This window comes from Cyclopterus lumpus, chromosome 14 (genome assembly GCF_009769545.1).
Source record: "Cyclopterus lumpus isolate fCycLum1 chromosome 14, fCycLum1.pri, whole genome shotgun sequence".
NCBI classification, from domain to species: domain Eukaryota; kingdom Metazoa; phylum Chordata; class Actinopteri; order Perciformes; family Cyclopteridae; genus Cyclopterus; species Cyclopterus lumpus.
In genome coordinates this window covers 14029754-14056046 of record NC_046979.1, presented here as the reverse complement: position 1 = coordinate 14056046, position 26293 = coordinate 14029754, and the positions used below count along the sequence as shown (strand labels likewise).

At 41.9% G+C, this 26293-nt stretch overlaps 2 protein-coding genes across 2 annotated transcripts; one reads left to right on the top strand and one right to left on the bottom strand.

The window, feature by feature from the left end:
* The first annotated feature begins 5598 nt into the window (after positions 1-5598).
* Positions 5599-17613, top strand: LOC117742334 (proto-oncogene DBL). Its single transcript, XM_034549545.1, has 26 exons — positions 5599-5649; positions 7114-7248; positions 7403-7519; positions 7718-7867; positions 7962-8086; positions 8218-8332; positions 8436-8555; positions 9273-9464; positions 9904-10095; positions 10174-10354; positions 10649-10737; positions 11134-11234; positions 11378-11444; positions 11533-11648; positions 11815-11884; positions 11999-12091; positions 12245-12337; positions 12726-12851; positions 13253-13468; positions 13669-13761; positions 13880-13958; positions 14099-14144; positions 16045-16217; positions 16766-16881; positions 17280-17392; positions 17532-17613. Exons 1-26 carry the CDS (start codon positions 5599-5601, stop codon positions 17611-17613), a joined length of 3051 nt encoding a protein of 1016 aa, XP_034405436.1.
* A 2541-nt stretch (positions 17614-20154) lies between these two features.
* On the bottom strand, positions 20155-24254 carry f9b (coagulation factor IXb). Its single transcript, XM_034550511.1, has 8 exons — positions 24167-24254; positions 23537-23709; positions 23381-23405; positions 23170-23283; positions 22927-23058; positions 21285-21664; positions 20970-21114; positions 20155-20723 (listed from the first exon to the last, which is right to left on the bottom strand). The coding sequence occupies exons 1-8, from the start codon at positions 24252-24254 to the stop codon at positions 20155-20157; spliced, it is 1626 nt and encodes a 541-aa protein (XP_034406402.1).
* Positions 24255-26293: the final 2039 nt, after the last annotated feature.

Sequence of the window (26293 nt, the reverse complement as noted above, 5' to 3'; positions counted from 1 at the left end):
TGCATGTGCATTTGAGCAACATGGAGAGGTGCAGCACAGGTGCATCCCTCAGTTCTAACTGTCCAGACTGTGCTCACCTGTGACTGCTGCAGCCAGTACCAATGAACTGAATCATTACTTTGTTAACTATGGAGAACTTTAGTATTTCACATTTTATATTTACTCGTTACCAGTTACTGTATATTAGTTTAGCACACTTAAAACCCTTAATTTCAATCGTCATATACATGCAGGTACAGGCGATTTCACTTCTGCATTTAACCCGTCCGAAGCATTCAGGAGCAGTGGGCTGCTGTGAAGGCCCGAGGAGCAACGTGTGGTTCAGTGTCTCGCTGAAGGACACTTCCAGATGCAGACAGGAAGAAGCAGGATGGATTGACGATCTTCCGATTATTTGGCGACCACTTAACTCGCTGAGCTACAGCCGCCTTCCAGATGGTTGTCGGCTACAGATAATCTGAGCTCTCACCCATGAGCTGAGGAGCTGTGTCTTCTATCTGTATTTCACATAGTGAAATGATTTTTATGATTAACAGTTGATATCACTCCAAGTAGGCACTCGTGGCTCAGCATCAGAGTTGCAACGCTGTATACTGTCTGGAAGAATTATGGGAGATCAGCACATTAACCCGCAAACCAACCATCAACCACAAAGGCTGCTTTAATACTCCATTTGTATACTTTAAAGCCTTGTGGCAGCCTGCTATGTTGACACAAGCGTTTAGCAAAACTACCTAATTTACATGTATTTGTTGTAGAAACACTTCCCAACTCCCAGCTAGGAAATCGTACGCTGCAAAATGGCCAGTGAAAGACTGTACAGTGGGATTCAAAAACCAAACATCCAAATGGGTTAATATAACTCTCTGATTTTTAGCTTAAAGTAGGTTCAGTTTCTTGCACAACCTCACGTTATCTTTCAAGAATGAGCCCATGAAATGTTGACTTATCAGTGCATTCTAGTCAAAGAGTAAAATCATGCTCCAAATCGACTACAGGCAACAGCTATATGTCAGCATTAGTATCGCCGCTATGTTCATCCATCTACCCAGCCATCCATCAAGATGAAGCCTTACCTCTTCTCAGTAGTCTGGGAGCGTGGTAAAGTGTGTCAGGGTAAGTGAAGAGTGCGGTCTGCAAAAGTTGATCTGCCTTTTTATGCGCGCAGCCTCTCACTGAGCATCATTCGGGCTTAACTTGTCCATTATTGCTGCCGATGCCTGCTTCATAATCCAGTTAAGCAATCAGCTGATAGCTTTTTTTGGACTACAAAGGGTTTGATAATACCAGCCAGCTAAATCACAGGGACAAACATACAACGACATAGTTGCCACATGGCCGGGGTAGTAGTTAGGCTGATAATCCCATTTGCACCTCCACAAACAAAGCAATCGGGGTTTCTTTAATTTGGAATAAATCAGGGTCATATATTTTAAGGCTGGTTCAAATCAGGCTTAATTTATCTCAGAGGGGTTGTGGATGTGTGAGGGCATGAGGTTTGATGCGAGATACATTGTTGTTTCGTATTTGAAAGAAACTGCCTTTATTGCTTTTTGCTTATTATATATATATATATTTTATATATATATATATATATTTATATTTAAGCGTCTTTGAGTGTCTAGAAAAGCGCTATATCAATTCGAAGTATTATTATATGTTTTTTAGTGTTGCTTATGAAAGCTCACAGACACAAAGGTGACCCACGGGCAAATTTACAACACGATTCTCCATCCAATAGATGAGAAAAGGATGTGTATTGGACCAAAAAAGACAATAGTAAACAAAAGCTTTCACTTTACCTCTTAACTCTACAATTCGCACTATATTTTTTCTCAAGGAAACAACAGATTAATTAATTGTATAATAAAACAAAGGGTAAACAGTACAAATACAAAGTATGTAATTAGTGTAGGTCTTTGTGGAGCAGTGTGGATTATCAGTATTCCAGTCTGATCTCAGATTAAGGGCTCCTAGTCTTATTATGGTGTGGATGATGGGAGCATCGACGGCAAAGTAACAGTAAGCTGTCTTATTCAACAGTGCCCCATGAACGTGCCAGAGATTATCCACAATCACCTGAAAGATTCCCCCGTGACCTTTGAAACTCTGCAAATTCTTCGACTGATCCATTATACCAAGCTCATGTCCAACGTTTATTTTACATCCTCCTCAAGATATCAAAGTTGGCTGTTTTCCAACTGATATTTTAGTAATGTCATATATGTTGTCCCGTAAAGTGCTGAAACAAGCACATACAGAATATTTCATGTGAAAAATGTGAGGGCCATAGGGGTTTGTTGACAATATAATGGTTGAGATCTGTGAATACTTTATAACACTGACTCATACTGACACGCTGATATTTTGGGTAATCCCTGATTGGATCATTGTTTTGGATGCTAGAATTACTCTAAATGACGATTCTAAACACACCACCTGCAGTGTGTCCTTTCTTTACTATGTTATTCAATAGAATGAATGACGTGGAAACACATCTTTACGACCATCATTTAGAGGCTTGTTGGCTCAGCGAGAATATTAAGAAAAGTATTATTTACTCAAATGTTGCATGTATTCATCTAGATATGAATAAAGAGGGAAAAAAGGTCTGACTTGGAATCCAGCCAGCAGAGCGACCTCCAGGACGCCCTCAAGACAAAGGTCACTGTATTGTGATGAACTGAGATTTGATCAAAATATAGAAGTTGTGTAGGTTAAGTGTTACGTGAGAGCTTTATAAGCTTATTCCATGCTTAGGTGTATATATATATATATATATATATATATATATATATATATATATATATATATATATATAGCTATTTCTTGCACTAGGCAACATTGTGCAGAACCGTACATATTAGTGATCTGGCCAAGTCAAAACAAAACATGTACAGTAGGCTCAAGTTTTATTGGAACAGGTCACATGCCTCCATACTTACCTCTGTTTCATCTGCAGTGCAATTAGTTTCCTGGAATTAGTGTGGCTTCTCCGGCTCTCTCAAACACATGGCGACCCATGACCCCTTGGCGAACTAGCACACACACATTAAAAGAGACACATATTGCAAACATTTGAGACTTCTGAATCACTGATATAAAGCATTGATTGTGCTTGAAAATATTGTTGTGGCATCTACATCTTATTTAAAACATGTGTTACAAATATACAGATTGAAATAAAAATAGTGGAAATACTGAAAACGTGCTGTATCAGTTTAGATTGATTGAAACTGATATTAGGAGAAGATGACAGAGACAAAGAGGTGAATTGAAGAAGAATAACTAATGTATACCTTAATGCAGAAACAGGCAGAGAGTCTCGACATTAATGTTCACTTCTTTCATGATCTTACTGAAATAGCACACAGATATGGTCCATTCAGCCAGGTTGAGTATAAACATGAAAGTATTCTTTTGTCTTTTATTCTTTGACAACATTTCTCCACTACTTTTCTTTAATATATATTATTTGGCCAGTGCGTGGTGGTGTTCTCATATGGAGAAAAAAAACATTTGAATGTATTAATTTGAATCAAAACATGAGCATTATCAATGCAAAATGACGCCCTCTTTTCACAGAATTGGCTGAGAATGGATAACAAGTAGATATACAGCTGGAAATAAAGGTGCTGGCACATGTTCAAAAAGCCCAAATTGGCATTGGTCACTTGAGAGGTTTTATTTAGGACCAGCTGAGTGAATGCACATTAGGAGGCAGAGCCTTTTTTAAGACTAAACACCAATATGTGGAGTGTCTCATGAGGAGTGTAGGCCAAAGGGGACAACCACAAAAAACTAATATTTAGAACAGAAAGTGAACATGCTAAAATGTTGATGCGAAGGAAGGTAAATGTTCACCAGTTTAGTTTAGCATGAGGATATAAACCTTTTATAATCAGCACTAAACACAAAGTACAGACGAGGCTGACGGTTTGTATCATTAGTTTAGCAGATTGTTGGTCATAAATCAAATGGTGTTTGAAAAAAAGGTCAGGGAACCCCCAAAGCATACAGGATTCATTCTCTGGGGACCATAAAGTTTCATCTGAATCCATTCAACAGTCTGGACAAAAATCTAGTTACTGTTTTATTCATTGAATAAGCAAGAAAACAGGTTCAGTCCTTGTCAAATGTGTTTGGGTGTTTCCATTATGCCAAATGTGTTTCAAATTCACATCACTTAAGTACGATATTTAAACAAAGGTGGGTGCTATTATTCACTTATCTTGTCTTAGTTTTGTAAAGGGACCCTGCGGCAGTAATTATTTCAGTGTGTTCATATTCTCAAAGTTGTACTTGAGGGCCTCAAAAACTTATTTTCTCAATCAGCATTTAAATCTGATGTAGTTGCTTTCCATATATCTTTGCAAACACACACAGTCCGGATCGAGCACATTTGTTGAGTTTTTGATTGTGACACTCTTAATAATTAAAATCTAAATTATGATTTTAATGTTGATCTTAATGTGATTGTTGCTTGTATAGTAATGTTTAGTTAACGCTAAAGTACAGTTATTCGTATTTGCAGTTATTCGTATTCTATTGTGTATATAATTTTTTTATTTTGTATATATCTGTCATCCCTGTTCTTACATTTTATTTTGTGTGTTTAGTTTATTTAGTCTATTACATTTGGTGTCTGTAAAGTGTTGGGCGCTACTATGACTATCTATCTATCTATCTATCTATCTATCTATCTATCTATCTATCTATCTATCTATCTATCTATCTATCTATCTATCTATCTATCTATCTATCTATCTATCTATCTATCTATCTATCTATCTATCTATCTATCTATCTATCTATCTATCTATCCATCCATCCATCCATCCATCCATCCATCTATCTATCCATCCATCCATCCATCCATCCATCCATCCATCCATCCATCCATCTATCTATCTATCTATCTATGTTTATTCTCTGCTGGGTCTGTATCCGACCGGAAGCTGGAGGTTATCCAGAGTGGGAGAAGGGCGGGGCCAACTGTAAGTCTTTGCTCCGAGGCGCCATAATTGCACCGTGATTGCCGTTTATGTCAAAAGGTGATCCAGAGGTGATTCACAATCTAATGAGTTTCTAGCGCCATCTAGCGGATTCAGTGAAATGAAACAATAGCTACTATCTCTCTTTTTCTGGTCCGACCAGTGCTCAGTGTGTCTCTGTTTATCAGTTACACACAACAAGCATAAAGTCATCTTTGAGTTGAGTAAAGGTGAGCCAACTCATCTTATAGGCTGAGGCAGGGGAGTTATACTGCTTAAATATGAATATTGTGAAATCATAATGAACATCTGATGAAATCATCGTTTATAGGCTTATCGGAGTGCCGCGGACAACAAGGTGGACATGGAGTGACACACTTATGCTTGGCTTTGACGTCAGGTAGGTGGAAGGCACCCTCCCTCCTGGTCCAGAGGACACTCGCGTCTGCCGAGGCGCGCACTCAGCGCGCTGCTCGGGCCGCCCGGACACTGCAGTGGAGGTTACCTTGCCATCGCTGCGGCTGCTCGCTCCCGACACCACGTCCCGGCTGCAGACGTCCCGATCCCGGCGAGAGATCAGGGGAACAGGGAAGCGCCCAAAGCCATGGCCGAGTCCAACCCGCTGCGGGGGTTCCCCCGTCTGCGCCGGGCAGCGGTAAGCTCCGCCGGGAGGTGGGGAAGCTTCAAACGGGGCGGCGAGGATACTGCAGCAGACAGAGAGACACGAGCGGCTCTTAAGACAGTTCAGTACTGCGACATCGAGGCTGGGATGTGCTCTTAGGACAGCACACACTGCAGGAGATATTTAAAATGCCTCTCGAAGAGCCTGGGCAGATGATTCAGATGGCAGTTCAATGTTAAGAGGCTGTGTGCAGGACAGGACAATGACAAACGTGTGCTGTGTGTGTTTGTGTGTGTGTGCGCGTGTGTGTGTGTAACTGCAGATATACAGGACTGCATGTGTGTCTATCAGAGTTGGCACTGCAGTCAGTAGCCTGCAGTTTGCACTGTGGAGTGTCTTCACGTTATGCACCCTTATGTAACAGATTTGGGAATTAGTGTGAAATACTTGATGCCCACAATCTAAATGCATGTGTGTAACATCGTGCATGGCTGCTTTTAGGAGTTGGTATATTGACACTTGGATGACTTTCGTCCAAAAAGCACCAAAGGCACCTATAGGCCTATAAAGGTATCGGCCTATAGGTGAGTTGGTGAGACAGCGTGCGTATTTGTTGTAAGGTCAGGAGTTCAGAAGTCTAAGTGTGATTATTACAACACTAAGGCAGCTAGACACAGTGCACTTGCCCTGCCTGGGCGACCAGTTGACATAGTGTGGAAGAGGCTTATATGAAGGGTGTTTCCTTCCTTGTGATTGATCATTCCTTAGGCTATTGCAGCTGTGCAAACTGAGCAAAGTACATGTGGGGTGAACTGTAGGTATTTTGTGGGAGAGGCGAGGAGACGGGGCTGCAAGACGGCAAGCAGGTGAGGAAAGAGTCATCATCCCAATTGGTACACTTGATTGCTGCTCTGCTCAGTGGTCATCAAGCTTGTAGAACTTGGACACACAACTGGAAGTAATAAGACATATATATGTCCTATCATATATATATCAGAAATAACTATAATAACCCGGCCACTCAATACTTTTGTAAAAGAAAAAGGAGGGCATGCAAAGCACTTTATCATGAAGAAGAGTGACGAAGAAGCAGTCAGTAGGAGGAGCTGACTGTCAGAGAGCCGCTCCCTGACTGACACAGAGAGATGCTGATGCTGTGTTGCTCTTTGCTCGACCGCATGACTGTCAACACTTCTGACTGACTGTCCGACTCCTCTCATCATTTGCTCCTCTGCCCAAATCTGGGGATGTGGTGGAGGATAAAGCCACAAAAGTCGGTTTAGCACATTGCAAAGCTGACATGAATACATTTCCCCTCGATACATTCATGGTACATTGGTCCTCTCTCCTAAATATTCAGTAGTCTAAAAGTGATTTACAATTGTGGCCTAATGTATTTTTAATTACTACTATCTTCCATCCTTTGTGCTCTTTTCTAGTCCACTAGTCACCTGCTTGCAATCAGCTGATAATACCATAACACACTTTCTTTTTCAGACCTCATTTCCAGGAAATCTGCATTTGGTGTTGGTGCTCCGCCCCTCCGACTTGTTTAGCTCAGCCTCCAGTCCGTCTTCAAGCACTGACCTGGGCTTCCGCTTCAGCCAGGATGACTTCCTGTTAAAGATGCCGGTGAGAAGGGGTTAAAACTTCTCTACACTACTACGGTCCATTTTGAGAAACAGTAGATGCTCTTCTCTCATTTCCTCTAACTGCATGCTGCCAAACACACAGGTTGAAACATGATGTGGCTTTACTGGATGCCCTTGTGGTCCTCTGACTTTAGTTGGTGATGCTGCGTTCGGTTGGTGACCTGCTGCGATACATCGAAGAAAACCACCTGACAACAGACTTCACGGCAAAAGTGGAGTACTGCCAGAGTGACTGGATCGTCCTCCGCACGGTACACACTCATGAAACCAGTCACTTGGGATGCTGCTGTTGAATATAAAGAAGTTAAAGATCGATTACATTTTAAAAAAAAATAATCAGATGAGCTTTGTGCTTGTATAATTTGGCTAAAACTACTCAATTTGACAAACCCATTTGAATTAGAAATGTTTGTGTGTGTGTCTGTGTGTGTGTGTGTGTGTGTGTGCAGGCCATTGAGACCTTTGCGGTGACAGTGAAGGAGATCGCCCAGCTGCTGCAGGGCTTTGGATCAGAGCTATCTGAGACCGAACTTCCGGATGAAGCCAATGCCATCGAGTTCCTGCTGCACTCCCACACACACCGATACAGACAGATGAAGGTTTCCCCACCTCTTCTCTCTTTCCTCTTTCCTCTCTCACTCTGTATCTCTGTGTCTGGCCGTTTTTTTCATTTTGTCTGCCGTGTTATTTCAGGACGATATCCGGAGCGTGCAGAAAGAAGGTTGGCTGCTGCTGTCCAACCTGGAGACCGTCGAGGCCTCTAAGAGAGATGTGGAGGAGGAGAGGGACCTCAAATCAGACATGGACACTGTTCAAAGGTACTGACACCTTCTTTAGAGAAATTACTTAGACACGTTAAAAAAAGATGGTAGTGGGAGAAGGAGGATGAATAGATGAGAGGATTTAAAAGACAGCTTGTGTGAACGTCTGTGGGTCATGTGTGTTTCAGACTCCTGGCTCAGCTCAGAGACATGGAGGAGGCGTTTGATGGCTTCTTTGAGAAACACCACCTGAAGATGCAGCAGTACCTCCAGCTGCTGCACTATGAAATGAGATTTCAGCAGGTGTGGCGGGTTGGTGTCTCTTATATTAACTCTGACTGGATGTTGCGCTGCTGTGATGATTGACTGTCTGTGTGTGTGTGTGTGTTTGTGTGTGAGCGTGTAGATGGAGGAGGCACTGGAGAGGATCAGTGACCAGGAGAAGGACATTGCCTCTGTGGGAACCACGGTGATTCAGACAGAACAGCTTCTGACGGACCTGGAGATGCTGGACACACGCGCTCAGGTCACAAACAAAGTCACACAAGAAGCACACGATGACAGTTTGAGGGACCGAGCGGAGCAAAATGCTCTAATAACATGTTGTCAGACTGTCTGAGTTAGTGCAGCAGTGAAAGGACGTTTAAATTAAACATGAGTATATCAAAACATCATTGTCCTTTTCAATTGTGATACATAATATGATTTAAAGGCCTTCATCTTGTGCTATAGAGTGCTGCAGGAATAACTCCCGACACCCAGAAATGAGTCAGCATTTTTTGCACTTGGTTCACTGAAATTCAAAACATTTTGAATGGATTTTTGGTTTGCGTAAGATTATTCCACCTTCACAGCCTCGTTGTGTTTACTCACTCTCATATGGCGTGGTGTAGTCAGTTTATAATTACATTAGCCTTTTAAAAACCATCAAAGTGCTGTTGCTCAAGATTATCTTTCTGAACAAAACGTTATAAGTAATTTAGACGTTTGTTTGCCCCAGTTTATTTTCTGCAATAATACAAAATTCAATGGAACAATCCCCTTGTCTTTTTGTGTAGTGTACCAGTACGATGCTGACTTCTGTGTTGGCCTACACACAAGTGTCCTTTCTGCCGCCCTCTATTGGTCCTGTTACAGGCAACCATGATTGTTGCATTAGGAAACAACAACTTGTGCATATGTGGGAACATTAAACCCTGATGAAAATCAGTTTAAACCTTTATTGTGTGTGTTTGTGGCTCAGGAGGAGATGGCCTGTGCCCAGGTGGCGATCCTGCACGGCCACCAGTTGGCCGCCAACCACCATTACGCCCTGGCGCTCATCGTCCAGCGCTGCAACGAGCTGCGATATCACTGTGACGTCGTCACCACGGCCATACGCACCAAGCGGGCCTCTCTTACCCGAGCACGAGACCTGCTGCTCCGTCTTGAAGAGGTAACATTGCACAAATATGCAAAGTCTGAATTATTGATGCAAAAAAAACAAAACGTGAACGAATAATTAATTGTTGTGTATTTTGGTTTTACGGCTCTTTTTTGAACGTGCATGCTCTGCTCCATCTATTTTCAATGCAAGTGTCAGCAAAAACAACATGTGTTGTAGGCTGCATGTTTGTTTCAATATTAATATATAAGAGAACAAACATAATTCACACAAATGTAGGTGTGCAATGTCACCAAATCTGTATCCATCTTATATGTATGCTCCTAAAAGACAGCTATCGTTTTGTTTGTGTGTCACGTATGACATAATGGGGGCAACAATCGGAAAAGGACCATTGTTCAATATCCTCAAGTGAACCTTTTCTTTGTTCTTTGTTTTAATCACATTGAAAAATGATTACATGTGTTTTCTTGTGTTTGTATGTGTGCAGGCCCTTCGGTGGTGTGACGATGGCGCCTACCTCCTGGCCAGTCAGATGGTGGACAAATTCCAGACCAGAGAGGGAGCTCAGGAGGCGCTGCAGTACCTGAGCTGTCATCAGGAGAGGGCGCCATCTGCACTGACAAACAGCCAGGACATAGTTAGCCTGGAGTTTGAAGCCATCCTCACCCCACAGCTGCAGGTAACCCACTGCTACCGAACACCAACATACGAGATGATCCGCTACTCCACTCAACTTACACCTTTTTTTTTTTTCTAGTCCCAAATTTCCACGGTAACAGAGAAGCTGAACGCGGTGCAGTCCATGATCAGAAACAGAGAGCAGTGTCTAAAAAAGTTGGCGGACGTACAAATCAGACCGATTCAGCTGGTGGCCCCCAGGCCGGAACTTGATCAGGCCTCGCAGCGCTGCAAGTCCCCCCTCTTCTCTCCCAAACATGGTACGACCCCCCTCAACTGCTCCTTTTGCCTTCCCATAGCTGTTTTCTTACACTTATTTCCGTGTGTATTTGATTTCATGGTTTGATTCTGTCTACTATCTTCCGTTGTCTAGGATGTTATCATGATACAGTTGTCTTAACTCCCCTCCTTAGAAGCCCCACTCTCACCTGCACTGCATTTGACCTTCGGCGCCACATTTGGTTTTCTATTGTATAACTCATGTGCAGTATTTCGTTAGCATTTCCTCCATTACCAATAGTCACATTTGTGTGCATCTGTGATTCTCCCCACAGGTGTAGATTTTAATGTCCTGAACTCCAAGTTCTCCTTTGACTTGTTACCTGGCAAAAGAGCTGCAAGGAGGAACAACAGCCAACGCAAGGTGTGTGTGTGTGTGTGTGTTTGTGTGTGTGTGTCTGCGTGTTGACTGTAAAATGGATTGCTATTTCATTTTGTACATACATTCGTGGTCCTCAGAGGATGAATCGTAATGACTTTGGTGATCCACTGATGTTTCTTGTAGCACCAATATGAGGTTCACTTTTGTGTTTTAGAGTGGATCGTCTCAATAACTATTTGATAAGATAATCGTTTATTAGTCCCGCAGTGGGGACATTTATACAACATTATTACAGCAGCATAGGCGTGGTTGTTTTACATGTTGGTACACACATGCATGCACACTTCAGGATGAGTTGTAAAAACGTTAGCCTGTGTTTTGTGGTAATTATCAAATGTTAGCAAGCTAAACAAACATATTTAATGTGTGTTTTGTAAGATCGAGGTAATGCATGACTTCCAAGGCAACCGCAGCTGTCTGTATGGCTCCACCACTGAAACAGATTCAGAGGCAGAAGACAATCCAGAGCAGCTCACGCGGTACGCAGTCTTTCACCTGTCACACATGATCCTTCGCCTAAAGCTTGGCCTTTTACTCCAGTTGTCCACTGTATTTGTATTATCTCTTTTTTTTTTACCAAGGTCACAGTGTGCATCGTTTCTCTCTTTTTCACTTTTACTAGCCATATTATGAAGGAACTGATAGCTACAGAGAGGATCTATGTGGACGAGCTGCTCTCTGTCCTTCTGGTGAGTTGATTTTAGATGAGCTTTTTTTTTGTGGTTCAAGTTCTCTGGTATTTATCTCCTCTCCTCTCCTCTCCTCTCCTCTCCTCAGGGCTACAGAGCAGAAATGGAGGACCCATCCATGTCTAATCTTCTTCCTTCAGCTCTATGCAGCCAGAAGGACGTTCTCTTCGGCAACATGCCAGAGATTTACCAGTTCCACAGCAGGCAAGACACACACACACACGCACACACACACACACACACACACACACACACACACACACACACACACACACACACACACACACACACACACACATGCACACAAGCTGTCACAGAGTTGTCCTTGGCTCCCCATCTTTTTCATGCAAATCCAATTTCCTACATTTAGGATCTTCCTCCAAGATTTGCAGGGTTGCCTGGAGACACCAGAGAGGGTGGGGACTTGCTTCCTGCAACGGGTAAAGAAAAAATTAGGAGAAACATTGGAACTTTATGTGAAGCGATATCACATATTATATCAACTAGTACGTGTGTGTGTGTTTGTGTGTATGTGTGTGTGTGTGTGTGAGCAGAAAGAGAAGTTCCAGGTGTATCGGCGTTACTGCCAGAACAAGCCTTGCTCCGAGTTGCTATGGAGACAGTGCTCTGAATCGCCCTTCTTCAAGGTAGTTACATACCATAATATTTATTCATGATTCCACTATTTGTCACACATGGCCGATGGTATGAAAGTCAATTAGTGTTGATAGCAGACTTAATCTTGAGATGGTTTGCTTGTTTCCCGTTATTCAGTAAAGTCTCTTGTTCTCACTCTGCAGGAATGCCAGAAGAAGCTGGACCACAAGCTGGGTCTGGACTCCTACCTCCTAAAACCGGTCCAACGTCTCACCAAGTACCAGCTGCTCCTCAAGGTTTGGGACCTCTAAGATGGAGCGTCCTGTAGTAACGCAGCTCACACAATGGCATGCATGTTTAAGGGATTGTTGTGAGTTTACATGTCCATCATGATTTTGCTGCCTTGATGCCAAACCGTATGAAGCATTGAGTGACTATTGATTAGCATCTCTGGCCCTAATGAGACAGAGCGTACATTTGGTACACCTACTTTTACATTTGCATGTCAAAATGCTGGTATATAGATTTAATAAAGACAATCATATTGGCTACAAGAAGAGTCTGCAGTCATGCTAGCTGCAGTCATGCTAGCTAAATGCATGCTAACATGCATGCTAATATGTTTATTGATCAGTTAAACTGAAAAACAACGGCCTGTCATCCCGTGTCTCCGTCCTGGGTCAGGAGCTGTTGAAGCACTGCACGGAGGAGCGACAGCGCTGTGAACTGCAGCAGGCTCTGGACTCCATGCTGGAGCTGCTGAAGTCTGTCAACGACTCCATGCACCAGATCGCCATCACTGGATACCAGGTACCCACCAGTCAAATCAAGAGATCAGACAGAGCACTGCTCCTCATTTAGATTGCTTAATCTTATTTCCCAATGCCTTTTATTTCCCTCTACCTCAGGCATTAATTAAATTCCAAGTAACTGGCTTTATGTGCTGACATTGTCAACGTGAAGGACGGAAACACGTCATTTAATTTTGAGTTTTAAGTTTGCTCAGGAAATATAATTTCCTCTGCCACGGTATATTCACTCTAACCATGAATTTAAATTGTCTCCTTTTTATCCAATTTGGAGAAAGTTGACAAATTCTTCTTTTGTCTCAATATGCTCTCTGTTTTTTTATTAGTTTATCGTAGAACTGCAGCTGAATTTCTTACATGTTGGTTCAGTTCATCTATGTGTTTTCGGTCGGTCTTTCCCAGGGGGACCTCAGCCAGCTGGGGCGAGTGGTGATGCAGGGAGGCTTCAGCGTGTGGATCAGCCATAAGAGGGCAGCGGTGCGAATGAAGGAGCTGGCTAGGTTCAAACCCATGCAGAGGCATCTCTTCCTGTATGACTTTGCTCTGCTCTTCTGCAAGCGCAGAGACGAGGACACCTACGAGAGGACACCCTTCTACAGCTTCAAATCCTGCCTCAGAGTAACAATATATAATAAACTCACTTCATTAGGGACATCCAATGCAATCCAATTCAACAGCTCTACAATATATCCTCCTTTTATGAAGCTTAATGTGTCTTTTTGTTGAATTGTACTGCATATTTTTAGTAAACATGGTATAATAAAGAGTGAGGATGACAGGTGATCAGCACATGTAGTTACTTTTCTCTCTTTCTGTAGATGAGTGCAGTGGGAATCACAGAAAATGTGAAAGGAGATGTGAAGAAATTTGAAATCTGGTACAGTGGCAGAGAAGTAGTGTACGTAGTTCAGGTATTTTATCTTTTTATTTCTATTTTCTATCTCTGTTTTGAGTGTTTGAGTGTGTCTACCTTTAGCTAATTCCCTCAAACCTCTCTTGGTTATGGTCTCTCTCTGTGTGTTTGTCTAGGCTCCCACACTGGAGGTCAAAGTTTCCTGGCTGACAGAGATTCGAAAAATTCTGACCAACCAGCAGAAACTGTGTCAAGGTTTCTATTAATGCAATTAATTCATTCACTGACATGTTTCCTTCTTTCTTTGAAATGCCTGATTTTATTTGAGTTTTAACTTGTATTTAGTTCTGGTAATATATCTGGCAATATGTCTGTGTCCCTTCTCCTTTTCTCAGATGAGGCTCCTTCTCTTCCACTTTCAGACAACCCCCTTTCTGACAGGTGACTCTCTCTGCATGGCCTCCTATTCATCCTCTGTCAGTCTATGACCACCTGATGTGTGGTGGTGGTGGGGATGGGTCAACTCACTTTTAACCCAGTTTCAGAAATTGATTTAAACTTCATCAATTAAGGAAGAGGCTTCTCTCACATATAGTGTTCATGATAGAAATAACATTTCTGAAATAACCCCTCAATTTCACCCACATCTTGTTATTTGTTTAATAACAAAGCATTGTGATCTTATATGTATGCAGTGTGTTTAAGTTATTGAATGAGTTTGTATGTGTGCAATGTGCATCTGTGATGTATTAGCATTTTTTTCATTACCCTTGAGAACTGGTTTTCATGACTACGCCCAGTCCTGATGGCTTTAACACTGTCCATGGTGCTGAATTTCACCAGTGCAATCACACCTTACCAGGATGATTAAAGAGTGTGTCAGTTGCAGGGTGTTGGAACATTATCCAAGGTTTTCCAAGGTCCTACAGTCTGATGCTTGTTAGTCATTGAAAGCATTGGTTCTCAAGGAAAGTGTCAAACAGAGCTTTACAGGGTGTTGGTGGAGATGAATGTGTGTTTGTGGAGTTTTTGTAGGAGAAACTATGTTCCGTTTACTGATAGCATGGTAGCATGTGATACATTTGATAAATGGTGGAGTCTTCTGAGCCAGTCAATCACACATACACTACCTGCTGCCGTAAATACATCAATGGTGAATTAAAGCAAATCTGAAATAGTCACCAACAAATGCACTCTTTCATACTAATTGAGAAACATTGAATTACACAGCCTTTTAGAATAATAAACTGCGTCTATGTGACCCATTTTTAAAGATTTTCATCTAGCTTGGGACAAGGGAAGTCTGAAGGTTTTGAGAGATGGACTAACACATGTTGGTTTTGGTCTTTTCCTGAGGTTTGTTGACCATTTAAAATCATGCGAGCCATATCCTGAAGGTTGATACACTCACAGAGACTCAGTTCAGTTGTCAAAGGATACGAGCACGAGATAATCATATTCAGAGAATGTTTTGTGGTATTTTTGATTCTTACTAACAGATACAGGAAAAGATAGCATGAATGTCACTTGTTGAATGATTTGTGTACATGACAGGTGCGGTCACACAGCATTTGTAAGTATGTTAGCATTGTAACATATGTGGTCATTTCAATAATACAAAAGAAAATGATGATGATTGTTGTTAGTTGTAATGATGACAACACATATCAATAGGCCGTAAAGCATTGTTGAAGCTTGCTAGGAAGAGAGCTGTGGGGACACGGATAGCTGCTAGTTAGCTAGCGGGAGTGAGGCGCATGGACTGTTAGACTCTGCTTCAGTGGGTCCGCAGCTTGCCATAAGTCTGTTCAGTTTATACTGAGGTTAGCCATCTTCATCGGTCTCAATGGCAACAGTACACATAAACATGGCCGTCACTCTAACGATCCTGCTACATAGATTTGAATGGGAATGTCCATTATAGTCCTATTTTATTTCAATGATTTCTACTTGAATTAGCAGATGTGTAGGCTTTAACATATTCAGACAAAGTGACTTTTAAATATCTTTCCATACATTGGACTATAAGGTACAAACTCCACCCATCTACTTAAAGCCACACTGTGCATTATTTCCAAATGCTATTTAATCAAGGCCGTGTCTTTGTGCAGAAAACTGTGTACTCAAAGTAATATTTCCATATATTGCAGCGATCTCTGATATTATTGATAGATACTCAAACATGCCTTAGAATCAGACGCTGAAATATATGTGATTGTGAACTTGCTGTTTTCATTTACAGAATGCGAATGAGCTCGTTTTGTGTGACACTGTGGATGTTGTTGTTGTTGTTGTTTTGTTTGTTGTGGTCGTGTCTTGTTCCAATGGTGATGCGGTTTAGTGCATCAGAGATGTGTGTGTCGTGGGGCGGAGCATCGGTGGGAGGCTGCTCAGCGTGTCTCCCTGTTCCTCATAGCTCCTCGGCAACAAGCTACCCCCACAGACTACGGGAGGAGGAGTCAATCGACACAAGCCCCGCCCACACGGAACCCATTGTTCACTCACCTCGACGCAGTGAGTTGCTGAGAACAGATTACCCACAAAATACAACAATTTACACTAATTACTTGCCACATTATCCTTTGAAAAACCTTTTGCTCTTCGGAAGACTTTCTGGTCCCTCTTTCTTTGGAGAGATGATATGTGATGTCTCTCATGGAAACACACCCCAAATTAAATATAAGATACGTAAAACATGATAAAATGCTAAAAACCTACAACAGAGAATCAGGAACATTTAACCCTTTGATGGCATTGATTGTGAGTGTTAACTTGAATGTCAGCTGGTTATAAATATTTGTAGCCCTGAACCTTTCCAATGACCCAACCGTCAATAGTCATGTCATTGGGAGTGTAGGGCTTTACTTTAAAGTTAACACACTGTTTTTTACATTTTCTGACGAATAATTTAGTAGTTTTCATGAACGTCCTGGACAAACTATAATACATCTTCTTCATGGGTGTCATTTCTCCCAGTGGATACACACAGATCGTGGAATATTATTGATTTTAAAGTGTAGCGCTACCGTTGTTAGTCGTCTAAGCCGTCTTGTCATCTGCAGCTTGGCCTGTTCCTGCCCACTCAGTGGCCATATGTGAGGGTCTAGAGGACTGGGGTGCAGCTACAGACCTCTCCAACTTATCGGACTCGGACTCGGAGGATCAGCCGTCCCCCCTGGTGAGAGTTTATTAGTCATAACACATAGTACTGGCGAAATAATATGTTCTTAAGTCTACGGGGGAATTTACAAACACTAATAAACCTTGCAGCTATAACGGCTAGTTATAAACCACAACGGGTGCTATTGGTTGGCGACACCAAGGGTACAAGTCCTGCCTGAACCCCAGTGAGCTGGACTCATACACTGATGACCAACAGCTTAGTGGGCTAACACAGAGCCAAAATACTTCTGGGATGAGGGCTACCAGTCGAAATCCTAAATTGGTCACACATTGCCAGTTGGATTGCAATGGAACCCATCTATTTATAGATATAGAGTTAGGACGGCTCTGCATGTGGAACAGTATCAAAATGCACCATTCTTCTGCGTTGTACTTGTCTTTCTTCTGTTCCAGGTGGCCGGCAGGTACAGGGTCATGGTAGAGAGCAGCATGGCCAGCACTGATGACATCATCTTTAACTGCGGTGATGTCATCCAGCTACTGCATGAGGAATTGTCGGGAATGTGGTACAATAGGCTATTTGTTTCAGAAATGTTTATTACACTCAATCTTGAATTAAGTTGCAAACAAACCTGGGGCTGAAAATACTAAATTAATTCATGTTAAATGTACATGTCTCTGTTGTTTTTATGTGCGTAATCGCAGGATGGTGAGGAATGTAAGTCGTGGGGAAGAAGGGCGTGTTCTACCTGAGGACCTGCACAGGATCCTGGGAGAGACCTGCTAAGAGCCAATCAGAACAGAGGATAGATGCACACACTGGCTCGCGTGTGTGACAGACTCACGTAACACTGCAGAGATGTTCAGCAGATCAGCAGATTGAACCTGCACATTTTAATCTTCCAACTACTGGGACATTTTCACCTCAGAAGGCTGTACAATTCAGAACTGACCTCAGAAGACTGTAACAATGCAAAGCACATATGTGGGACCTTGTTTTCTTCATCTATTTCTTTTCCAGCAGCAGATTATTTGGACTTGGCGTTATAACTGAAGACGTTGAAGTTTTATTGGACAAGTTTTATCATTTCTATTTTCTTATAAAATATGACCTAAGTCATGCATATGCCTATTGACATATCATTAATGTTCATGTGCCAAACAGCTCAGCTCATTATTGTGTCTTCTTTTTGTATAAAATAGCTTTACTTTGTGGTGTCATTGTTTTCAATGAAGTCAAATCTTTGACAGCAGCCGGCTACGTCACTATATGCATGTCGCAAATCACCATGGTTACTCCGCCTCTTATAGGCAAAAGCAGACACTTAGCATCATCTTGGTGAATGTGCAGGACTGGAAAAAAAACAAGGGAAGAAAATAATATTCAGCAATAGTCAGTCAAGGTCTCCCCGTTCATATAAGCCACAGTGGCTTTGTTTACACTTTTTTGTTTTACTTTTGCTGCTGTTGATAATTTTTATAAATTTGTGTAAATATTTTTCCTTTAAGTTTGTTATTTTAGATTGGTGAGAATTCTGCAACTCTTCCATGAAATGAAACTTGTCCTCCTCTGCTGCAGCTATTATTGCCACTGAGATGAGACGTGCTTTATGTTTCTGTTCGCTGCTCTGCATGGACACATCACATGCCTGATGCTTTATTCCTGTCTGTACTGATAGTTTATGCCAACATGGGAATTATGCTCAGTGTTAGGTAGTAACAATAAATAAATTAGTCTAGAATTATAATTGCCAGATGAACTATTACATCATGGATTACTACATGTATATGGACTTTATACTTGGGGAGCTGATTTAATTAGAAAGAAAACATTCACGGGAGACTGCTTTATACTTAAATTACGGAAAGCAATTCCATTAACTGTGAATATGTACATTATAATCAAAACTTTTTGAACAGTTAGATGTTGACACTCATCTGTCAAGTGACCAAAGTTAGATTACTTTCCTGCCCAATTGCTGCATCTCTGGATTATTATTCAAATCCCGCTGGTTACACTAAATTAAACTCTAGATTAACTTTAACACTGAATAAGGTTAATTCTTACCCCCAGTGGGGACATTATAGTCACTTGATAGTGAGTGAAACTCATTAACGAGTAACATTTTATCATGTTTAATTTATTTGATGTCCAGGCTACAATGTGTTTTTTCCACAATACCTTTAACTGGTGATTGCTGCTTTTACTCATTTTGCACTTTTTGGATATTTTGAATCATCTGAAAGCTTGTATTATAATGCCTATTTTCCTAAATATAAGCACAGGATTATTTGATTTCATTCAACATGACTGCTGTGATTTCTTCCCGACATAACATATTGTGGCTTATTGACAGATATGCAACCCCCACAGGTGTGTTCACTTATCTTGTCTGATTAGACCTCCCTTCAGGACTATCTAGGCGTGTACAGATGTGCTTGATTGTCTGCCATACTTTACTCTGCTGTTAGTTGTGTTGCACCTATTGAGGTGGGACAGCTGGCACCTTTAGGATCCATATGTTATGGTCACAGTAAAATTCACTGCCAATTTATTTCAGTGTTTCAAACTGATCTTAACTTCTGCTAAATCTCGCTTTTTTACAGCAGAGATTTTGACGCAACATAGCAGGAAACATCGTAATTAATAATATTACCATGTCAAAATGTCTGTTGTGAAAAAGGCTTATTAAACTTTAAACTGTAAAAATAGGACCAATGTACCAATGAGGGTTTGCCTTGGTAATTGAGATCTGAATACAGTCGTATGGAGTGTGGTGGAGAATTGTCAGCATATCTCTGCCCAACGTCTGAGCAGAGGTCTAATCAGCAAGTGTGTGAAAACACCTGCGTGGTGAGCAGTCCTTTGAACACCCACACAGGTGTTTTCAGTTAACCTGGCTGATTAGACCTGATCTGTGTGGACCTGGATCATCTCATTTAATCTCCTTTTAGCTTTGTTGACCCTGTTGGCGTGGGACAGATAACGCCTTCATCGTTTTTATTGGAAGGAAATTTGTGACCTAATGTATCAGTTCTGACCCACGTTCAACCAGAGCAGAGGTTTAGACAGAAGAGCTGAAAACACCTGAACAGACACATGAAATTAAATTTCACATTGGCATATCAAGATTGCATTTAGTTGCAAATCAAACATTTTAAGAAGAGCTAAACGGGATTAGTTTGCTTCTATGCAATATTTCAATAGAAACATTAACATACTTCATCATTTGACCTTTTATTGAAGAATCTAAAACAACATGATTCAGTAGAAGAACATCTTTCACTTGCTCTGTATGTTTTGTTGGCCGACAGCTCGGTTATTGCTTTACATTTGTCCGTTGTTAATTGGGATCCCTGTTGTCTCACTGATCCATTTGTGGTAACGTGACACGCGAGTGTAGACGCCATACTTTCCGTCCAGAGCACATTCCTCCCCCCAGCTGATGATACCTGTTAGGAACCAAGTGCCTTTGTAATAAGTGGCATGCGGCCCCCCACTGTCCCCCTGGCATGCATCCTTACGTTCATTTCGGAAGCCAGAACAGAACATATAGCGTGTGATCTGTTCCTGGCTGCTCTGTTTACACGCGGTGCGGTCCACGTAGGGGACCTCCAGCTTCTTAAGCTTGGGAGACACTCTGCCATCGAAGTTCAGCTTTCCCCAGCCGCTCACCAGAGAGCTGCTGGAGTCCCTTAATATGGTCTCTGTAAAGTCTTTGGGCCCCAGGCAGATGGGACGCCGTTGGTTGGACAGTTCCACTGGACTGGCAAGCTTCAGTAGTGCAATATCATGGTTATACTGAGATTTCTTTGTATTATACATGGGGTGTCTAAGCAGCTCAGCAACCTCATGGTCTCGCTCTGGACCCTCATCCTGGTTCACGTCATATTCACCTAAAAGCACAGATTAATATATATATTCAGTAGTATTACTCATACATGAAAAGTAACCAATGACTGCTTGGAGGATAGAAAAGTCATGCTTTGGGAAATAGTCAGCATTAATGTGTACCTTTTGTGCAAATAACCAACATGGTCCTAAAACAAACACGGCATGACATCAATTGTAATGATTATGACCAGTTTGTTATGGTTATGGATCATAGATCACAATAAGAATGTAACATTTGTTTTTCCTACCCAGTCTGATGAAGAAACCTAGTTCAGCAGTACCAACTTGCTCCAGACAATGGGCAGCGGTAGCAACCCATAATTCACTGAGCAGAGATCCTCCACAGAAAGCCTCTGCTCTTTGAGGGACGATCGGGTTCTTCATCAGGGCCACCTGCACACAAACACAAATACATTCATATGCACGATATGGCAGAGCACCATCACAGCACATGCTTTCTCCTTGTCCCATTGACATGTGCTTTTCTCCATCTGTAGTCTAATATCATATATTTGCCTTCGGCGCATCCCCATCTCTTTATTCTGCACTCCGCACTACAGTACCTGCCAAGGTATCTCTCCAGGAATTGCATCATCGCCTCCCACAATCCTCTGGTCAGTGTTGTCCTGCGCTGTGATGGTGGGGAGTGTGGGGAAGAACGCCCAGGAAGGCAGCAGCTTTTTCTCCCCTTCAGTGACACTGCTTGCCTCCGCTGGGTTTACAGAGGAGCTTGAATCTGACCTCACTGATCGGTTTTTCACTGCCACGGAGATGTTGGACGAGTCCGAATCCTCTGTAGGGATTTCGTAGTAGTCTTCATAAAGCTGTGAAATATCCTCGTCAAAGTCATCCTCTGGGGTGTAGCTGGAATTTGATGACCGCGGGGTTAGGGACCTGGTGTCGGGGGAGGCGGATGTGTTCAGACGACCGCAGCTGAATTGTTCTGAGTAAATGACAAAGAGAGACAGATTACAGTTTTGTTTCCTAGACATCATTTATTATGAGTGTCACATTTGTCCACAGCTGGGAAGGTTTTCTTGCAGCCCTTTTGTTATTTTGTTACATACTGAGGGTGCAGCCCTAGCTTTGAACTATGGGCAGATTCAAACATTTAACTTGGATTTTATTACATTATCACTCAGTTGTTATTTTGATCAGTCTGGATCCTGAGAAAATACAGTACCAACATGCAGTTGGCATTTCTATGGTTGCCCTCTTTATAGCTGACTAATTGAAATAATTTGAAATGTGTAAGCGGTTACAGATGGGTACAGTTTACTAAATATATGCGTTATTTTTGTGGTTAAGGTCAGTGGAATCACAGGTTGGGTTCTGTCTATGTTGAAGCAGTTGCTCCGGTATCATTGGCTTAAAAAGCTTGTTTTCTGTGCAGCTCCATAAACAGAGTTTTCCTGCTGTCAACAAAACACATACATTATGTAAGTTATGTAAGTTATTTGACAGCAGTGAGAAGTGGGATGAGAAGTGTAAAATGATGAGTGCAGCTTTCTGCTTTATTGCGCTTTACAGCTTGTTTATCACTCTTGAGTTTTGGTTCGTATCCATCTGTGGGTGGGGACGTTTATGTAAAGCAACTGACATCAGGATTTCATGAAACAGTTAGGAGTCAAATGCTTCTGTATACAATGAGGTTCCAGTGTTGTAGGAATTACCTTTTTGCTTTGGCATTTTACTTAAATTTACAATGCAAAGTTCAACAGTATGTATATTTATTCAAGCATTATAGCTTCATTTTCTGCTACTTTACTTCTACTCAATTATATTATATTATATTTCAAATTCAAATGTTTTACTTTTTACTCCTACATTGCTTACCAATCAAATCATACATTATTATATTGATTCAATTACACAGCAGTATATAAAGTAGTTAAAATGAGTTCCACCTTTACCAGCTGCGTCCTTAGTGATGTTTACACATTAATATTTGACTGATGAATCAGAAATTATAATCCAATGACATCACATCCACTATTCTAAAATGAGCCATTCTGCCTTGTGAGTTCTTTTCCTCTTGGTAATTTTAGTATATTTTGATGTTACTGTTACTTATTATTGCTTGAGTGAAATTTAGCATACAGGACTTTCTAATATTATTTCTACAACGTCATATTTGCTACATTTACATAATTTGGTCATGAAAGTATATACAAAAATAAATTTAAAAAAAGATTTATGTTTAACCTGTTGGTTCACAGCTCCTCTTGTCTGGCCCGAGTCTGTAACCAGCTGCACATCTACACACGGGTATCATTGCCTTCATCACACAGAAATGGGAACATCCACCGTTGTTGACCGAACACTGCTTGCTCACCTCTGGAAATATGCGGGAAAGCAGATGGAATCTCATGCATGTGTTTGTCTTAATCATCTTAGCACCCATCTGTATATTTATATACATTTATATATATAAAAGAAAGAACTCACCGATCTCACAGTTCTTGCCGCTGAAGTTCGGTTTGCAGTAACAGACATACGCGCTGATTCCGTCTTCACACACACCTCCATTTTGGCAGGGGGGTGGCTTACACTGGTCACCATCTACACACAAGTATAAAACGTACACCCACAAGTTCTGAGGTGACGGTTGTGCTTTAAATTCAAAGTAACTGTGAGAACTTTCTTTCACTTGTCTTACCAATGTTGACGGCCCAGAATGCCATCTGAAGTTAAAAATATAGAACACAGACATTAATGAGAAGAGTTCAGCCACTTTATTACAGTGGGAGATTGTATTATGTGTGTGTGTGTGTGTTTGTGTGTATGTGTGTGTGTGTGTGTGTGTCTGACCCACAGCTTTGCCATTATCCTCAAACACCTCCCTGGCCTCCTCTAGCGTGCAGGTTTCTTCTTTACACTCCCGCTCCAGGTTGTCTTTCTGAACCATTTCTTCAAGATGGCCGCTGTTGTACCTGCGCAGGCGACGCAGCACCGTGTCTGCTGTCTGCTGAGACACAAACACAGCTTCTAAAAAGGTAACAGAGGACAAAGAAGACATTATTGAAAACGCTCTGGCATTGTTCTCCAGCAGTGCCCCTTTTAAACTAGTTTCCCTCTGTCACAATGCATGAACAACCTGTCAGACCATCACAGCCCATCATCACTGGTGTCAAACCCCCTTATGAGTTTGAACACATTACAACTAAACCAGGCTTGTGTTTGCGTTTTGGTAGTGAGACAACTTTTGTTGACTAATCTTTTGTTGAGTATCAAAAACTCGCTCTTAGTGGACTTGCAATGTGGATCTAAAGTGTGGTGTCATTCGCTGTGGAGAACAGCAGCTCGAGTCAACCAACTTTCAGAACAACAAGGAACTAGAGTTTTAAGTGGCGGTCAGAGATTAGGCCTTTAGAAATGACCACCTGTCCTCCAGCCGCCTCCTAACAATTCCAACCTCTGGCTGTCCGCTTCGCTGTCAATTTACCTTTGTTTTCCTCTTTGATTTCAACGGGCAGTCCGTACGTCTCCAGCAGTAAGCCGGCTATGAACGCCAGTAAACAAACTCCAGACATCTTGTCCAATTGCTTTTGATTGTCCACCCAAAGTCTGAACTGAGTGCTGCAGAGAAAGATTCACCACTCCAAAGTACAACCACACACTGTTTATTCATCTCGGGGGCTGCACAGTGTGTGTTTGTGTGTCTGCACAGTGTGTGTTTGTTCACATTTGTGTGTGTGTGTGTGTGAGTGAGAGAGAGAGAGAGAGAGAGAGAGAGAGAGAGAGAGAGAGAGAGAGAGAGAGAGAGAGAGAGAGAGAGAGAGAGAGAGAGAGAGAGAGAGAGAGAGAGAGAGAGAAAGGGGGTTGAGTAAGGACAGGCAAAAAAAGGTATGGGAGAGATTTTAAATGTGTGTATACCAGGAAGAGAGAGAGGTATAAAGAGAAAAAAGTTCAAAAAGCAGAAGATTTTACTCCATTGTGTGAAATTGAGGGATGAGATGAAGAAAAAGGGCAGTTCTGGATATTGTTGTGTGTTTGTTGACCTTACCAGCTGTTGATCCTGTTTTTTTTATAATGATGAGTCACAACCGATAAGCAGCTTTCGCAGCATGGCTTACGTGACAAACGGGGTAAATGTACGGACGCACGCACGCACATGTCGATACATTTAGAGGATTTGCTGTTACAGCCTTATTTGGTCTGTATGTTGTGAAATGACATTGAGTTTGTTTGCTGACTTTTGGACTAATCTCTTACTGTGCTTTTGGTGTTCAGCATTGTGACATAATTATCATTTATTGCAACACCATTTACACACATGGGACCATTTGAGGAGGCAAATGGTCCAGTAAAGATGTGCAAATCAGCTTAAAGTCATTTAGATACAGCAGAAGAGACTGACATTAGTATTCAAACGTCTCAGCTGCTGCTGCAATTTACACTCTGAAACAAAAAACAGCCAAACTCCAAGCTTGATCTTGAGTATTGAGTATTGAGGGCAGTTTGATTACACTGTGAGTTACACAGGGTTTGGCCGCGGACAAATCACTGGGACAGACAGCCGCCTCAGCAGCTTGTTGGCAACAGTTGCCTTGTGGTGACTTATTGGCCGAGGAGGATTTAAATGGGATGGGGGCATCCATCGCTCTGTTCATTTCTTATGCAAGCGCCATTGAATGAATCCCCTTTGCAAACTTTAGATTTTACAGCAGAAACAATGAACAGTTCATCGCCCATTTGGTAACAATTGTGATTAAATCACTCCTTGCTCGGACCAGATCTGTCAGTGTTGTGAACAGTAGCTCAGAAGAGGAGGAGGTGGCCGCTGATGTCAAGCATCTCGCATGTAAGAGACAAAGTGGGTTAACACCAGGAAACGCATGCTGCTGGAAAGCTTGTCCCCAGTGAGCACGATCCTAACCAGACTGTGTATTGTGACTGCTTATCAACTTGTTCTATTGTACTATAAGCCTGATTGTCTTTATTGTGAACAGACTGTAAACTGGTGAGGGAAAAAATATTTGAAATAAAAGCAGGCTCTAATACACACATCTAGTTCATTTTCCCAAAACATACGTTTGAAGTGTAATCACACAGCTGTTTTACAGCCAGTGGGTGACTCATGAGGTCAATGTCTCCCATGTCAAAGGTGTGCAGCTGACCTGGGACCAGTTCACAGTGCAGAGCAATTACTATGAAGTCACTGAACAAAATATGACTTATGTACCTGATGATTTCCTGTTATGTGCAGCTCGACAGGAACACTGGACCCAAACGCCGTCAATGATGGAAAAGCAACTTTATTGCTAAACAGGATTCCAAAAACAGGCTTCAAAAACCAGGACACAAAACACGCACACAAGATCTTCCACGATCTAGACAAGACAAACCGACAAAGGGGAATGACACAAACAGGACTTAAATACAGAGGGCTGGTGCAGGTGATTGGACACAGGAGGAAACAATCAGGGACAGGGCAGACAATCACAGGGACAGGAAGTGGAGAGAAACAGAGGACACGAGAGACAAGGACTTCAAAATAAGACAGGAAACACGACACAACACTACAGATCCTGACATTTCCTGTATTAGCTCCAGTTACACAGTTTCCACT